The 17378-nt window shown below is 44.9% G+C and overlaps 2 protein-coding genes across 7 annotated transcripts in view; both read left to right on the forward strand.

Annotated features, from left to right (window-relative positions):
* taf2 (TAF2 RNA polymerase II, TATA box binding protein (TBP)-associated factor) overlaps nt 1-12696 on the forward strand; it is a 35393-nt gene extending 22697 nt beyond the window's left edge. The window contains exons 24-27 of the mRNA XM_085422034.1: nt 6206-6435; nt 8921-9085; nt 9562-9664; nt 11642-12696. Of these exons, the coding sequence (XP_085278160.1) occupies nt 6206-6435; nt 8921-9085; nt 9562-9664; nt 11642-11940 (797 nt within the window). The 3' untranslated portion in view covers nt 11941-12696. The remainder of the gene's footprint in view (nt 1-6205; nt 6436-8920; nt 9086-9561; nt 9665-11641) is intronic.
* Nucleotides 12697-16602: 3906 nt separating this feature from the next.
* enpp2 (ectonucleotide pyrophosphatase/phosphodiesterase 2) overlaps nt 16603-17378 on the forward strand; it is an 88563-nt gene continuing 87787 nt past the window's right edge. For all 6 annotated transcript variants that reach the window (XM_085422035.1, XM_085422036.1, XM_085422037.1 and 3 more), the window contains exon 1: nt 16603-16716. In XM_085422035.1, coding sequence (XP_085278161.1) covers nt 16699-16716 — 18 coding nt within the window. In that variant the 5' untranslated portion in view covers nt 16603-16698. The remainder of the gene's footprint in view (nt 16717-17378) is intronic.

Below are 17378 nucleotides of genomic sequence, written 5' to 3' on the forward strand. Positions count from 1 at the left end.
GAATTCTGGTTGTGCTTACTGACCTCGAACTGATTTGGGCAGAAATCTGTTAAAAAATGTTTTAGTACAACTTTGGTAAGCCGCACTGCTTGATGGCTCGTCAGAGCATTACGGCTGCCGTAGTGAGGAGCTTCGCGGAGTAATCTGGGTCCAAAACTCCGTCAGCTTCAGGTCCCAAAGTCAAACAAACACTAAGAGTTAAAAACGGTCTAAATTCTTTCATCTTTAATAAAATCATCAGCGTTGCTGCTTTACCAGGTGTAACAATTAAGTTTTACATCCATGAAAACAGAATTTATTAAATTTAACGGAGTTAGAAGTTAACAGGAAGTTAGCTCGCTAGTTTCCACCTAAACATTTCATACCATGTTCTGAGAGATTTTTGAAACTAATTCAAACGTACAGCTCTGCTACCACTTCCAACATAAATGAAGACAGAAAACTAAACAGCAGTGGCGTTTGCAGGTTACTGAAGTTGGACTACCTGGTATATAATGTTGTGCTACGTGATTGCTAGCGACACAGCTATGTTAGCATAACATTAGCTGGAGGATGAACGCCAACTTTTTTTCCACTTGATAAAAGTTAACATGAGGGATTCTGGTGGTCAGGGACAAATGCAATCGCATAGCAGGATGCTGTACACGGGGCAAACTTCAGTCAGGAAAACAACTGAGATTATTCATCCACAATAGAAGGTTAGTTATTAATATAATGCAACAACATGGGAACAGAGCAGCTGTGAGAGAATTCAGCATTAATGAATCAATGTTACGGAAGTGGAGGAAGCGCAGGTTTTGGCTTTCCCCATGTTTCAAAAGTGCTTCATCTCTTTGCTGTGACCGTCGCCCGCCATAATTTGCAGATGATAATGGTTGTAGCCGCTGCGATGCTTTCGACCAAAACAGGCGCAGCTTGATGACATCATCAACATACGCGATAATAATAATAATAATAATAATAATGGATTGGATTTATATAGCGCTTTTCAAGGCACTCAAAGCGCTTTACAATTCCACTATTCATTCACTCTCACATTCACACACTGGTGGAGGCAGCTACAGTTGTAGCCACAGCTGCCCTGGGGCAGACTGACAGAAGCCAGGCTGCCATTTCGCGCCATCGGCCCCTCTGGCCAACACCAACACAGCGATAGAGCGATATAGTCAAAATCTCTATCGTTGGCCAAATTTATATCGTTTCTATTGCCCACCCGTAATCAAATGTAAAGTGATGACATTATAGTGTCTCTCTTTGCTCTGACAAGAAGAAGCTCAGCTAAAACACTTCTCTGTCCATCATTGTCCGACACGGTTCCTCAGTAGAACAATAGTACAATACTACACACTTTTTCATACACTGAATTGTAACACACTCTACAGTGGTCATCTTGAAACTGTGATTGTACAGACTCCTCTTTTCTCTGCTGCCTGGATGAAGACGTGTAAAGTAGGGCTGGGTATCGTCCCTGATTTCTAGAATCAATTCGATTTGAATCTGGGAAATTTTGCCTCAGACAGTCAGAAATATTATAACTCAGATCAGCACATTTACATCTTTTTGTATCTATAAAAAGGAAGCTGACACTTTCCAGACTTTATCAAAGGTGTGAGCGTCACAGCAGAGGCCTTTGTGTCAAAGCAGCTGAAGATAAAACAGAAACACATGAAGGAGATTTTCCTGTTCTGGGATTTTATAAAAGTATTCTGCAGTCGATCAAAAACGAAAGAAAACCATTAATCAACAATGAACATCACCTCTGACGTTACAGCGGTTTGATTAGAGACACGGCGTTTTGCATTTTGTATAATTTTAAAAAGTTTAAATTTGTTCAGAAGCCTGTTGAACGGCAGAAATTAGGTTTTCTTAGTAAAAGGAAAAAACAGCGGCCGACAGCCTGTAAACAACGACAGATTGGTGCGTAACAAGCAAGCGAATTTTATCCTGGTGGAAGCAAAACAGCAAAAGTCAGAGTGAATCCATGACGATGTTTATGTGAAGCTTAGTTTGGATCAATGTTGTTTGGAGAGAGATAAACTAACAGCTTCTGAATCAGCGCAAAAAGGGCGTGAACACAAAGCTCGACCTGCCGACACATCAGAGTCAGCGAGCTTTCAGCCCCGACCGTGTCCGTGGCGTCGGTGAGAAAGTCACAGCTCACTGATTCTGATCCGTCGGCGGGTCGAGCTTTGTGTTCACGTCTCTGTGCAGAGTCCGTGCTCCTGCTCTCATTTACTGTCTTAAATGTTTGGTGGTTGTTGATATTTTGTGAGGTTTCACCTGAGATTCTGGTGTTTCAGGAAAAATAAATTCATATTAAAAAAATCAGGATTTTAATGAATCGATATCACGTTATCCAAGCGAGAATCGATTTTAATCGATAAATCGATCATCAAAACCCAGCCCCAGTGTAAAGCATCAGAAGTAAAATCTGCACGTTGATACACTCTAGGTGCGATGACACAAATGGATGAACAATTTTGTCTAGCTCAGAGGACGAGAATATAGCTCACGATTTAGAAATATTCCTCAAATTAAAGAAATGGGAACTTGGTATAGTTTTATATATGAGTCAAAGTTCAGAGCCTATCCAGCTCATCATGTGACTCAAACGCCACATAAACCTGAATGTCATCAGCATAGAAATAATAAGAAATGCCAAAAAAAAGAATGATACCGGCTAAAGGAAGCATGTAAACAGAAAATAACAACCAGGATTACGCCTTGTGGAACTCCATGTGTAAAAGGAGAAATCGCTTCCTCCAACAGAGGACGTCCTTCAGATAAACAGGAGGGAAACCAGTGAAGTGCCGAGTCAGAGATACCAACAATGGGTACAAACCAATTACCTGCAACAGATGCCATTAAAAATCATTGTAGAGCTTTGAAACAGCAGTCAGGTCTCTGACAAGCATGATGAGAGTTTCATTTAGTCTAACCGGAGAGAACCAGAGAAGAACCTTAAGTCCGTAACCTGATTCTCACCATGACGGAGAAATAAATAGCTACTCTGTGACATCACACAGAAAAAATGGCATGAAACTTTAGAGCAGACTAACAAGGAGCACTTGCACATAAGCACAACTCTTATTTGAACACATGTTTAATGTGAACCTGTTTTACTGGAACGGTATACGTGTGACAGAAAGAAAGCACAATAGCTGCTGGAGTAGGCACACAGCTTCCAGACTGAACACAGGACCTGATCCTGTCTCGTGACAGCCTCACACTGCCGTCAGTCTCGCTCTGTGGCTGCACAGCTGTCTCCTCAGGTTCACAGCAGTGTGTCTGATTAATGAGCTTTAAGTTTTGGTCTGCTGCCGTACGGCTTTTGTTCCTCGGGAACAAATTACAACGTAGCTTTTCCTTCTCCTCTCACGATGTGGGCTCTACCCATGAACCACAGGCAGGGCAAATTACACTGATGGCGAGGTCAGCTAATGCTCACTCAGTTGTTCTTGCAAGAACTGCGCCCACAGCTAATATACACTGTATGTACCAGAACCAAGAACATGTTTTCTTCACAGCATGCTGTCTTTAATTTCTCTGGGACACAATTCCAGGAAAGTCACTTGAGCTAAAAAGTTTCCTCTCTGTACACGGAGCCACGGCCAGCAGAGGCTTGGAAGTTTAAGTTGAAAGAAATTATTGTATTTGGACTGAAGAACTTAAAAAGCACCAGACTTTTACCACTTCTCTTCTGGTCGTTACATCTGCACTGAGGAGACCTGCTCTCTGAATGGTTTCAAAACCCAGACTCTCTGTATTGTGTTGTTCTCAGCATGCCCCACCAAGGCCCCTTCACATGCTGCCTTTAACCCCCTCAGTGAGCATGCAGGAGGACGCGGGGTTCTTTCAGAAAAGTCGTTTACTGGTCCATTTACAGTGTTTTCCAAATGTTTGAAGGCCTTCTCATTGAGTTTGTTTATTATTGTTGGCAGGAGGCTGTGAAGTGCAACCATCAACTGACTTATTTCTATCAAGCATAATAACTGCAGCTTATAATCATCTCATCACCACAACAACATGAAGCTGCGATAAATAACTTCCACGTGTCTGACTGGACAGACTTCTGTCAGACTCCTAAACCAAGCAGCTGTTGCTCAGCTCTCATACAGGATACTGACTGTAATCCTCTACAGCAGATCACAGCAAAAGACTTGGTTCTGTCTTTGTGCTTTCAAACTGGTAATGCAACACTTGAGTCTCTCAGTCAGCTGGTTTCCAGAAAATGAGAAAACCTTCAGCTTTTGCCAGTTTGCATGAATCAGCACTAAAGTAAAGTGGCATTAAACTGCAGATGCATATTCTCTGCTCCAGAATGACCTTGAGCCTTGGTTTAATTCCTTCTACACACCTTTAGCTCCACACAGGTGTCTGCAGATCTGACACCCTGAATGATACAGCCACACGGACATCCTGTTGAGAACCGAGGGGGAAAAATAATCCTTCAGTTCAACCTTTTCTTGTGATTTGTGTGTCCACTACAGAGAGAATAAGTGAATAGGCGGAGTTTCATGAGGTTCTCTCGAGAGCGGTGTGGCTCTGCAACTCAGTGTGGCTGTAGTAAACCATCAGTTTCAGTATGGATAAATCTTTCTGTTTATTATGAATGATTTATTTAAAACAAATATTCAGTGTATTCAGTGTGAGAGGAAGTTAAGTAAAGAAAATATAGGATTTTCCAGTGGGATGACACAAATGTCATACAGAGAGGAAGCTGAAGATGATGCAAATCATCAGCTTCAGGGTCTCCAAACATGCTGCTGTGCATGATGATCAGAGGTTTGTCCAGAATTATCTTTGCAAACTTGCTCTGTGCCACCACGTTGTCTTTAGAGACAAGAGGTTTTCTCCTGGCAACCCTTCCAAACATATTAGCATGTGGCCGCTCATTACCATCCTACTTCCTGCTTCCATTGGATTGCATTAGACTTTGTGTAGTTAGCTGTCCTTCTGACTTTGCTGTGTAGTTGTTGTTAGCTGCCAGTCGCAGCAGATGGCCCCGCCCCTCCCTGAGCCTGGTCGGAGGTTTCTTCCTGTTAAAAGGGAGTTTTTCCTTCCCACTGTCACCAAAGTGCTGCTCATAGGAGGTCATATGATTGTTGGGTTTTTCTCTGTATGTATTATTGTAGGGTCGACCTTACAGTATAGAACACCATGAGGTGACTGTGATTGGGCGCTGTATGAATAACATTGTTTTTCTGTGTTTTAGTGCTAGCTGCCATCTTTTGATGTCTTCAGAAGAAGCTAACTGTACAAATTTAAACCAAACAATATTGGCAACTGTGAGAGTTAAAAGGTCTTCATGGATGTGATTTCTGTAGGTCCTTTGACTAGTTATGGTCTACATCTTGGTGCAGCGCTTATATACAAACCCAAAGCTCTGCTTTCTATTGTGTCCTCAGTTTTCATTATTTCTTTCTCTTCCAGGGGGTCCTGTCTTTCAGCCAAAGGTTTAGTCTGCCAAACAAAATACACTCCATGTCAGAAGCCAATTACAAGTATATGTTCACAGTTTCATGTTCTTCTGGGCTTTTATTCCAACATGTTATTAAATTTATAGATTTACAAGTTTGAGGCATGGACATAAATATTAATGATCATTGTTTCCTGACGATGTCTGTTTGCCGTTCTGGTTAGTGTGAGCGGCTGCCAGTTGAAACCCGAGCTGCCCGGCGTGTGGTAACCTTAAATACCATGTTCTGATAGCGTGTTGGTCATTTTATAATCCTTTTTCTCCATAGCCCCCCGTGTGTTAAACCAGCACACTCACACAGGATGGTGTTTCACTGACTGAAGGTCAGGGAACACAAACTAAGAGGACGTTCTGCTGCTGTTAGTCGTTTTTTCAATCATCTTCTAAAACCACAGGCCAGCCTCTGGCCTTTGGTTTGCTGGCTTCAGCAAGATTTGGAGTTTACTTCATGCCAAATCCAAACTACTCAAATGACTCACATAATGAGACATTCAGGCTTGCTGTCACTGAGAGCCTATTATCTGTATTTAGTAGTGTTGGGATTGTCTCTCCGGGGATGTCAAATAAAGCGTGTGGTCGAGCAGTATGCAGGATTAAATGCGGGCATGTACTCGTTGAAAAAAACGTAACATGCTTGTAGATTTCCAAACGACTGCACTCAAAGCTGCCGTGTTAGAGAGTACGACAGCAGGCTCAGGAGATGTAATATATCCTCTTCTTTCTCAGGTACGTCCCATGACTGGCGGCTGCGCTGCGATGCTGTCAATCTCTACTACATGTTGTTTGGTCTGACTCGGCCCTCGTGCCTTCCGCTGCCAGAACTGGGCCTGGTACTCAACCTGAAGGAGAAGAAAGCAGTACTTAATCCCACCATCAAGCCTGAGCTGGGAGTCGGTGCTGTTATGGACACGCCTGCCAGCATAGGCATCCACGGTGTGGGCATGAGCTATGCAACAGTAAGTGTTGGGCAGTCACTTCATTGCCAATGTTGTTGTTTTTAAAAGCAAAACTCCACCCGTCCACGCCGTCATGGTGCGAAAGGCGATGCAGACTCTGGACAGGTTGTAGCCTATCATAGGGCTGACAGACAACCACAGTCAAGTCACCAGTTAGCCTAGCATCCATGTCTTTGGACTGTGGGCGGAAGCTGGAGTGTCTGGTGAGAACCCACACAGGAACCAGAGAACATGCAAACTCCACACAGGAAGGCCTCGGCTGGCCAGTGGAGTCAAACCCAGGATTCTAGCTGCTACACAGCTACCAAGAAGCTAACAGGAAGTAAAAACCATCAAGTATTTCACCTCGAAAGCTGGATCCTCACTCCCCACTTTATTATGTACATCGGTTCAACTGCTTGTTAATGCAGATATCCAACCTGGTCGTCTGTGAACACAGAACACGTCACAGCTTGAAGCAGATGGGCGATAGCAGCAAAGGACACACTGGCTGCTAAGAACAGCAAACTGAGACTGGATTGTGTTTTTAGCCGAAATCCTCAGTATGACATGAAGGCTGGAGCCACCAGGGCGTCTCCACAAGCTGCCTTTACCCCCACTCAGTGAGCATGCAGGAGGACTGTGGGTTCTTGTACTTTCAGGGATCTCAGGAAAAGTAGTTTACTGGTCCATATACGGTGTTTTCCAGATCATATTTAAAGACTTCGTTGCTGCTTATTCAGAGTTTGTTTATTATTCCATGTTGGCAGGAGGCTGTGAAGACCTATTTCTATCAAGCATAATAACTGCAGTTTATAATCCTCTCATCACCACAACGACATGAAACCGATCACTTTTGGTCTGGTTGATAAATAACTTCCCACTTCCACGTGTCTGACTGGACAGTTTTCTGTCAGACCCCTAAACCAAGCAGCTGTTGCTCAGCGCTCATACCGTTTGATCACTGACTGTAATCCTCTACAGCAGATCCCCGATGAACTGGAGGAATGTTGCTTGGTTTGAGTTTCTGCTTTGACAGTTAGATAGTAGGATCAGAAAACATGGATCCATCCTGCTTTATAACCACGGTACAGGCACTTTCTTCTCCCGTAGTACCAGCTGAGCATCGTTTCAACACCCAAGCGTACTCGAGTATTGTTGCTGACCATGTCCAAATCCTTTATGCCCACACTGTCTTTATGTACCATGTTCTGACAGCTGTTTCCAGCAGGATAACACACAGCGTGACAAACCTCGGGTCACTGCACACTGGTGTCTTAAGGATGAGAGTGAGTGAATATTCTGAAGCATGGCTCCCAAACAGACGACGAGGCGTCCAAAGACCAACCTGAGAACTTAAGTTGAACTTGGAGCGGAGTAAATGTTGGCGGTTTGAGTGTCTCCAGCAGCCTTACGACGGTGTGATGAGTTATCGTGTCGGGTTTCACTCGTTTTTAACTCCAGCGGTGATGTCAGCAACTAACTGCTCGGCGGTCGTTTCTTTTCCTTCAGTCGTTTTTGATTTACGTGTGCCACACTGAAACGTTCACACGGCGCACACGTAGAAGCTGCCTCATAAAAGCGGTATTATTTTTGGTTGGACCCTGTGTAATTATGGCTACTACAGCATAATGCTGCCAGCAGTATTTGGCTGTACCCCATCGTCACTGCGTCAGCCAGAATCACCAAACAGAACAGCCTTCTGCTTGTTTGTCCATGATCAAAATCTCTGCGGCGGTTGATTGAACCACTCCATTACACACGCTAACTGCAGCGCACACTCAGAAGTCTGCAGGTTCTCAAAGATATGATTGAAACCATGTAAAGTGTGTCATGACTCTGTTTAACATGAAGTGCCCAGAATTTTAGGACTCGGTCCTCTTCACTGCCCTTAACCCCAGTTTTTCTACCAACACGTTGGCCCCACACCTTAAAATGACCGTTGGAAAAGCGAGTATGGCGAAACGTGCACATGTTACATTTTAAGACGGTGTTAATCTTTTTAAATAAAAGCCTCACACTCCAAAATCGCCTCTGCAGGGCTAAAGTGAACTGGAGACACATTTCAAATGCTCAACCTCTGTGTGCAAGCTAGCATCAGCCAAAGCAGTTAGCACTAAAGCCCTGACGTGGTAGCATTGTAGGACTGCTTAGCTCCCACTCAGCTGTACTTGTTGTAGTCACGTACTGTTGGATGGACAGTGGCAGTGTTGAAAAACACGTGGACTCTAACAGTAATGTGAGCTAGGTATGTATGCACAGGCAGAGGCCCATAGATGCTTCAATCTAATCATAACTGCTCATTTTCAACCAAGTTTCAAGTCCTTGTGTAGCTGGATTTGCTATTTGTGATACTTGGTGAGCTGATTTAGCTTAAATGTTAATAGCAATTATAACAGTTCTCTAATAAAGTGTGTATTCTATTGCTGTAGCTACTTTACTGCCCTGTCCTGCTGTCAGAGCTGGAGCTGCTGCTCATTCTGATTTCTTTCTTTGTGTCTGTCAGGTGGACGACGAGCCAGATCCTGTCTCACTGGGTGTGTGTGGCGTAGGCCAGCCCCCTCAGGGCCTGAAGAGGAAGGCTGACACCCCACTGGGATCTCCTCCAGAGCCAGGACAGGTACTGCAGCAGCAGGATGATGATGGAAGGGGAGCACGCTACAAGATCAGAGTAAGACGCTAATGACACACTAAAGGAAAATTCATCACCCATATTTTTAAAACACTAAACAGAAAAGAACAATATAATCTGCACCAAACACCAACGTCTCTTGATGGTGACGGCAGGTGATAGTGGTGATGCAGGACATTTAAACAAGAAGCCATCACTACTGTAGCCGTAGTAACTTCAGATCAGCTGGACAACTGCTGATGCTTTATACCTCTGTTAAGCTGTCCACCAAATCTGAAAAACAAAACTGCTTAACAATGTCTCTGTTCACAGTAAAACTTTCCAACATGTCAAGTCTGTTAAACAAAACTGTTGTGCAGTTTATACTCGATGGGCTGTTCCACTGAAATCTGGAATAACACGTTAAGAAACGTCTCCTCTTTATAGTGGCTCACAAAAGCATTATGATCCATAAAAACTGCTTTCATTGAAACTGAACGATTCACTATCTCTAATTAACTTCTGCTCTGTTGTAGTTCAACACTATGGAAGATGAAGACATTGACATGGAAACTGTTCATGACAGTCAGGCCTTCATTCACCATCACCTAAATCTGCTGGAGAGACCTTCTACACCTGGTACACACACACACACACACACACACACACACACACACACACACACACACACACACACACACACACACACACACACTGCCGAATGCCTAACCCTAAACCTAAACATAACCTAATTGTAACGCTGACACTAAAACCACATTTTGAGCCTCAAAAAGGCTTCAAACTTGTGCGGCCCGGGTTGTGTGTCCTCACAAGTGACTGTTGGTTCTCACAAGTATAGCAGAATGCAGATTTTGGTCCTCACAAAGATAGCTAGACAGGAACACACACACACACCACTGTAGAGGACATTACATTCACGTCACATCCTACAAGCAAGCACTTGACAACAAGAAGAAACCAGCAAAACCAGGCTCAGTGAGGCGCACCAGTACCTCAGCTGGTCGGGGGTGAGGGCGATTAATAATAACTAATGATTATAAATGCAGTGGTGTATAAACACAAAGTGAATAGGAGGCTAAGGCGCTTGGAAAGAGTGACTGGACTTCCTTAAATGTCTTGAAGACGTTTCCCCTCGCATCCACGAGGCTTCGTTATTTCTAACACGGTGAAGAGTACCAGGTATTTCAACCCTTGTGGAGTTCCACTCAGAGCCATCGTTAGCAATATAAACTCAGCCACCTACAACTTTCTGCAAACACCAGCCTAGCTTCACTTGTGGGCAACACACCCCATCACATCAAACACTCCACTAACTTCTCCAACAAGGTCTGCAACGTTATGCTGAATCCAGATAAAAACATGCCTGTGCCACAGGATCTCCAGTATCACCCATTGTAGCCAAGCTTCACAAGGAGGAAGTGGAAAGTGAAGCTCTGGGCTCTTCAAAGGGACAGAGCCTAACCACTGGTACAGCTACATGGATGATACCTGGGTCAAAATCCAAACCCAAGCAGTAGAAGCCTTCACTGTTCATCCCTCTACACTGGAGGAACCAAACAGCCGCTCCATAAACACATGGCAGAACATAGAAGAGCCACCTCGACAGGACATCTGGGGCATTATTAAACACATCCACTGATGGCTGAAGAGCCTTAATCTGAACCTAAAGGGGAGCTCGGGCCACTGGTTTGGGTTGAGTCCAGCCAGGGAATAGAAACCTGCAGAAACCTGACCTTTTTGGGTTTCTGTAGAAAGTAAACTTGCTCTGCAAATAAACTTGGAGTGAGTAACAAATGAGGTCAATATTTGCAGGTTCCCAGTCAGAATTTTAAACTGGTAACTCAACTCAGATTTTGAAGCAGCCACAGCAGCCTCGAGTTACCAAAGATGGCGGCAGTAGGAAAACTGTCAAAGCACTGTTGTGTATTTGGGGCTATGCACACAGCACTGACTGCACGTTTTTCTTCTTCTTCTTTTTTCCCGTCTGTCCCGTTTGGCTCTTTTGTCATCAGAATTATTGTCTAAAGGCGAAGAAAGATGCCAGATTTACTTTACCAAATGGACCATCCCAGCCTCGCTGTATTGGTCTGTTTGATTCACCTTTTATTGTTTATCTTATTTTCACTTGCTCCACACGGGACAGACATGACTGGGAGAAAGAAAGAGGGAAAGAAAAAGAGCGGGGAAGAGGGACGGTGATAAAGGGCAAAAAACAAAAACCAACAAAACAAACAGACAAAAAAACACAAATATCGATCACCTGGATCAGCTGTTGAGAAAGAAAAAAGAGAAAACGAGCAAAAAAAAGAGCAACATAATAAACAACATCATCGCGATGATCTATGTGAATATAACAGTAAACACTGAATATTATTGTGCAGCACGTAAGACCGACAGCAGTTTCTGTCGTGTAGTGGTTATCACGTTTGCCTGACTGCACTGTTTTTAAAAGAAACCTGCTTTTCGCTGTATTGCTAGTGATGCACGAGTGGCTCTACCTGACCAAAGAAAGGTAGCCAGCTATCAGAGCGTGGCAACGAACAGGCCTTTGACACACCCCAGCTTTAAATCTGACACTTGTCTTTCTCATCTCAGGTAAAGAGCCATCATCTGTTGAACAGGCTCTGCTGTCCATGCCTGCCACACCCGTGCCATCTTTCCCCAAAGAGACCACCTCCTCATCCTCTAAGCATGGAGGCGACCACGGCCACCATCACCACCACCATCACCATGAGCATAAGAAGAAGAAGAAGAAGCATAAGCATAAGCACAAGCACAAGCACAAACATGAGAGCAAGGACAAGGAGAAGGACCGAGACCGGGACAACTCGCACACCTACAGCAACAGCCCGGCCAGCGGCAGGTCGCTGCGCTCGCCCTCTCTGTCCGACTGAGCGTCCAGAGGCTGGCGCTCTCCAGCTGCTGTTGGCGCCGGCTGGGTTAACGGCTTGCATGTGGCATGCAACAGCACACTTGCCTCCGTTGCTTCCATGTCTGGACTCAACATTGATTCCTCAGTAGTATTATGAACAGGAACTCTGCTGTTGCAGTGTAAGCCTCAGAACCGAAGTCCTCGGCACAGACACCGGGGAAACTTCCACTGAGGCTGTGATGTCATCCAGGTAAACCCTCCCGAGACCTCCCTGTGTCCTTACACCACACACACACGTACACCACTTCCAGGCTGTGTGGGGCGTGCAACCACACACACCTCTCTCCACAAACAGCCTCACCCCACAGCTCAATCCCAGCATTCAGCGTCTGCTGAGGGGAGAAGTGACGGCTCGTGTTGTGGATTCTGCATGGACGGCGTGCAGAGACATTAAACTGATGGATTTCACTGCACTGCACCACTGAAACTCGAGTAGTGTGCGCGCGCGTGTGTGTTTTATACTTTGCTTCCTAATTGCATATGTTTTGGTATCCACAGACGTTGTAACTGCATTAAACAGCGTTCGTGGCTGGGTTTACTCTGGCATCATGTCTTAGCTTTGATTAGGTGGTTTTAACCAATGAGAAGAACAGAAGTCATTCAGCATTTAGATAAACAGCTGAGCCCTCTGTCATCAAAAACGGTTTTTGTATCTTCTGGTTCACCTCACCATGCCGAAATCCAACAATAAAAGAAAAAGATTGTGTCACTCTTCAAATGTTGCCGTTCTTTCCTCATTGTGTACATGTGAATGTTTGTGGGAAGCCTCCTCCTCAGCCTGTCAGGAGGTTGGAAATTCCCTTGATGGGATTGTAGTGTTTTCATTGAGTTAATGACAGTTGTACGAGTCCAAAACCTGTAAAATGCAAATGGGCTGCAGCACAATGTAGAGCGTACCAACTACAAGATGAACTTTTGTAAGAGATCAGTGTAATTTTTTATTGTAGTTTTATTTGAATGGAGCCAGAATATCAGCCAAGCATCAAGAAAAAAGACTTTGTTCTGAACTGTTTTGCATGTCACTGAGTGAAATAAGGATTTGTTCCTCCCCAGGTCTGTGCGCCTGTGTTGCACACACATTACAAGCAATCACTTAGAGCTATTCCCGATCTCAGCTTGATATGTGTATAAGGCACCAGTCCAGTCAGTTTCTGCCATTCCAACCTCTCCTCCACCGTCGGTAGGACCAAAGAGCTGGAGGTCGGGATAAGATCGTAGACCTGCAGGAGGCTGAAATGAGCTACGATGCCATCAGCAAAAAAGCTCGATGAGCAGGTGAGATGACTGACATAATAATGGAGCAGTTATTCAGAAATGGAAGAAATGTTAAGTGACCATCAATCAGCCTCGGTCTGGGGCTTTCTACAAGATCTTGCCTCGTGTGAGGACGATCATGAGAAATGTGGTGAATCAGACTAACTGCACCAGAGGAGCTTGTTGAGGAGGCAGGTGCGCAGGCTCATCTTACGTTCACCAGTGAACGTGTGTCGCAGCTGCAGCAGCAGTCGTGTATGGTGTTGTGAAAAAAAGGACCGAAATGCAGGGACTGACATAGACGTGAGGGGTGAGCTTTGATTTACATGAGGCGATAATACAGATAAAGATAATACAACGGAGGTGGCGAGGACAGGAACTAAGATAAACCTGAACTGGAAAAAACTAGTAAAGCTGAAATCATAATATGCAGGGAGAGAGAGGGGAATGACACACTGAAGGAGGACACAGCTGAACCTGATTAGACACAACAGAGACAGACCCTCAGAGTAAAACAGGACAAACTCAGGGACATGAACAGAGCACCGGGGGAGGACACAGGATACCAACATCAGAATAAACTAGAACATAAAAGAATAATACTAAACACAAAACGCTGGGTGAAACGACCCAGGACCGTGACAATGTGATTCAGAGGAGAAAGTGTTGTGGGAACATGAAACCAAACAGACCTCTTTGGCATCATCGTGTTTGGAGGAACAGAAATGCTGAGTATATCCCAAAAACACCACCTCCACAGTAAAGCATGGCGGTGGAAACATTACGCTTTGAGACTGTTTCTCTGTTAAGGACACAGGACAACTTCATGTTGCCCTGTAGGGGATAAGAGATGGGACTTGTGTATCGTAAAACCACGGTCCCTTAGCCAGAACACTGAAGATGGGCCTTGAATGGTTCTTCCAGCTTAGCAGTGATATAAAAATATTTCCGAGTGGTCAAAGAAGCACATTAAGGTCACGGAGTGGCTCCAGACTCTCCAGATCTCAGTCCTGCAGAAAATTGTAGAGGGAAGCTTTGAGTTCAAGTCATGTGCTCGCTTGAAGGGGCTCGTCTGTTGGGGGTTTTCTTTGTAGCACTGTGGGGTCTTTACATTACAACATAAAGCACCTTGAGGCAACTGTTGCTGTGATTTGGTGCTATATAAATAAAACTGAATTGAAGTTGCCAAGCAGCAGCCAAGAAACCTAAAGGATTAAGATTTTCTGTAGAGTGGAACAAAATCCCCCCTGAGATGTGTGCAAACCTGTGCTTGCCAATAAGAGTTGTTAGTGTTGTTAGTGTTGTTTTGCCGGAGGACCAAATACTTATTTCACTCAATGACATGCAAACATGAGTTCCTGCCCCAAGTGGAGGAGTTCAAGTATCTCGGGGTCTTGTTCGCGAGTGATGGGAGAAGGGAGCCGGAGATCGACAGACTGATTGGGGCTGCAGCTGCAGTAATGCGGACGCTGCACCAGTCCGTCGTGGTGAAGAGGGAGTTGAGTGTAAAAGCGAAGCTCTCAATTTACCGGTCGATCTACGTCCCTACCCTCACCTATGGCCACGAGCTGTGGGTAGTGACCGAAAGAACGAGATCGCGGATACAAGCGGAGGAAATGAGCTTCCTCCGAAGGGTGGCTGGCCTCTCCCTTAGAGATAGGGTGAGAAGTTCGGCCATCCGGGAGGGGCTCAGAGTAGAGCAGCTGCTGCTCCACATCGAAAGGAGCCAGCTGAGGTGGTTCGGGCATCTGACAAGGATGCCTCCTGGGCGCCTCCTGGGTGAGGTGTTCCAGGCATGTCCCACCGGGAGGAGGCCCCGGGGCAGACCCAGGACACGCTGGACAGATTATATCTCTCGGCTGGCCTGGGAACACCTTGGAGGAGGTGGCTGGGGAGAGGGAGGTCTGGGCCTCTTTGCTTAGGCTGCTGCCCCCGCGACCCGGCCTCGGATAAAGCGGATGAAGATGGATGGATGGATGAACATGCAAATCATTACTTTAACATAATGCGCTTTTTCTGGATTTGTGGTTGACATTCTCTCTCCATTTAAAGGAAACTACTTTAAAATTTAGAGACTGTTCATTTCTTTGGAAGTGAGCAAAGATCTCTGAAAAGCGGTTTGCAAGATGGACGTAAGCCCTCTACCTCACCATGTAAAGCACCTTGAAGCGAGTGTTGACATTGTCGAGATGAAATATTATTTTACTGTTACTATTCATAATCCTTATTATTATTGTTGCATCATTTATGATTTATCATTGTTATCATTTCATTGACACATTTATTGAAACTGGTGAGGTTATATTAAAGTCTGTATTTCAGGTGTTAGCATAAGCACATAATCTTTCATTGCAGGTGCAACTGTAATCATGTTACACACATATTGCATAATTAAAGGGTTGAAGCTCGGTTAAGTTAATTAATGGTTTGAAGCTACGGGCAGCGTGATGTCTGGCCGATCAATGGAGCAAAGTTCAGCTATTGAAAGGTTGCCTACATGTTTACAGTATAATTTACTACATGTTGCCTGTGTGCATTTAGCAGCCTGCTGCACTGGAGTTTGCCTGGTAACAGATGACCTAGAGGGAGGTCATGCACTTAGATTAACGACACAGACACATAGCCTGTCTGGGTAAACTGATTGCAAGTGTTGTCTAAGTCTAGAAAAGTGTAATAACAGGATGCATCTGGGCGGCGGTGGAGGAACTGAGAGAGGAACTGTTCTGTTTAAGAATATCTGACATAGAATTACTGGAACAGGCATGTTGTTTTTCATCTGCGGTGACGGAGTTACTGGTCATCATAAGTATAAATATCACACCCACCTATTGTCAGGCGGGAGATGGAGCCTGATGTTTTGCAGACCCCATTTTCACCACATGTATGTGTTTTAATAAAATCATTTGTGTTGACCCACTATGGACTTTCAGTCGTATGTCTCTTCCTCAAAATTCGAACCGCGACAACATAAATTAATTAATAAATGAACTTTTGGTTAAATTTAGGCTTCGGCGTATATTTTATTCATTTCTAATTTCAAGTAAAAATCTTGGAACTGACCCAGCATCAGTTTCAGGGCCCGAACTTTAGTCAAGTTTCACTTTTACAGAAGCGGTTTGGCTATAGACGAGTGTCGGCAGCCAAGAGATAGAGATTATTGATACACTGTAAAAAATAAAAATAATTGTCGTGTTTCTTAAGCACCTTACTGTCCTGTGAGTAAATACTCTCAGTCGGAGCTAACCGCAGCTCAGTGGCTGTGGAGACGTTTCCTGTCTCAGCCCGGAGCCCTCCTCCACAGCTGCACCAATCAGAATCCTGTCCGCTCCTTTCAGTCACCTCCCCCTCCCTCGCTGCTGTTCCTCTTCAACGGTCCTCCTCTCCGGTGGTCCTTCGGTGTGGAGAGTCAGCATCAGTCACTCACGGACCTACAGCGCGGTGCAACACCGAGGACGCACAGAGGAACATGTTGCTGCACAAACTGGTAAGAGTCCATGTGCAAGAGTTTTAACTGCAGCTGACTTCCGAAAAATCTGCATGTTTTGTGCGTAAATCCCCGTGCAGTGACGCGTTAGACCGCGTGTTTCTTGGTAGTTTGCGTTATTCTGCGTGGAACCTCTACACCCCGGTGTCCTCCCTGCTGATGAGCATTTGCAGAACAATTGTGGACTCTTCTGTCATTTCCGAAAGGTCACAGATCTGTCAAACTATCAGGCGATTGTGATGCAGCTGAGGGGTGGTCTCTCTCCACTTTGAGCTCAGCACCCCGCGGTGTTCGCAGGTCACGGGGGAAACCTGCAGTTTGTGTTACACCAGCTCAAATAAAGCTTTCATGCATCACAAACTTCTGAAGCTCGTTTATGAGCAGCCAGTGCAAACAAGTCAGTCAATGGTGAAAACGGGGTTTGCAAATGAAAAGTGCTTGAAGTCAAATACGTGACATGTTGCTGTTCCACTGCACTGTGTTTGCTCGCTGATGAATAAACCTCATGACCCTTTCACTAAGATCTCAGGCGGAGCACTGCAGGTGGAGTGTGAATGTAGGCTGCCATGAATATCTGTAGCAGAAGAGTAACTCTTAAATCCCAGCTTGAGCACCACTGGAAGATGCAGCCTGTAGACTGTATGAATGACTGATGTCGGTAC

This window comes from Rhamphochromis longiceps, linkage group LG11 (genome assembly GCF_057381845.1).
Source record: "Rhamphochromis longiceps isolate RC_006_pf linkage group LG11, R_longiceps_female_GT1.1, whole genome shotgun sequence".
NCBI classification, from domain to species: domain Eukaryota; kingdom Metazoa; phylum Chordata; class Actinopteri; order Cichliformes; family Cichlidae; genus Rhamphochromis; species Rhamphochromis longiceps.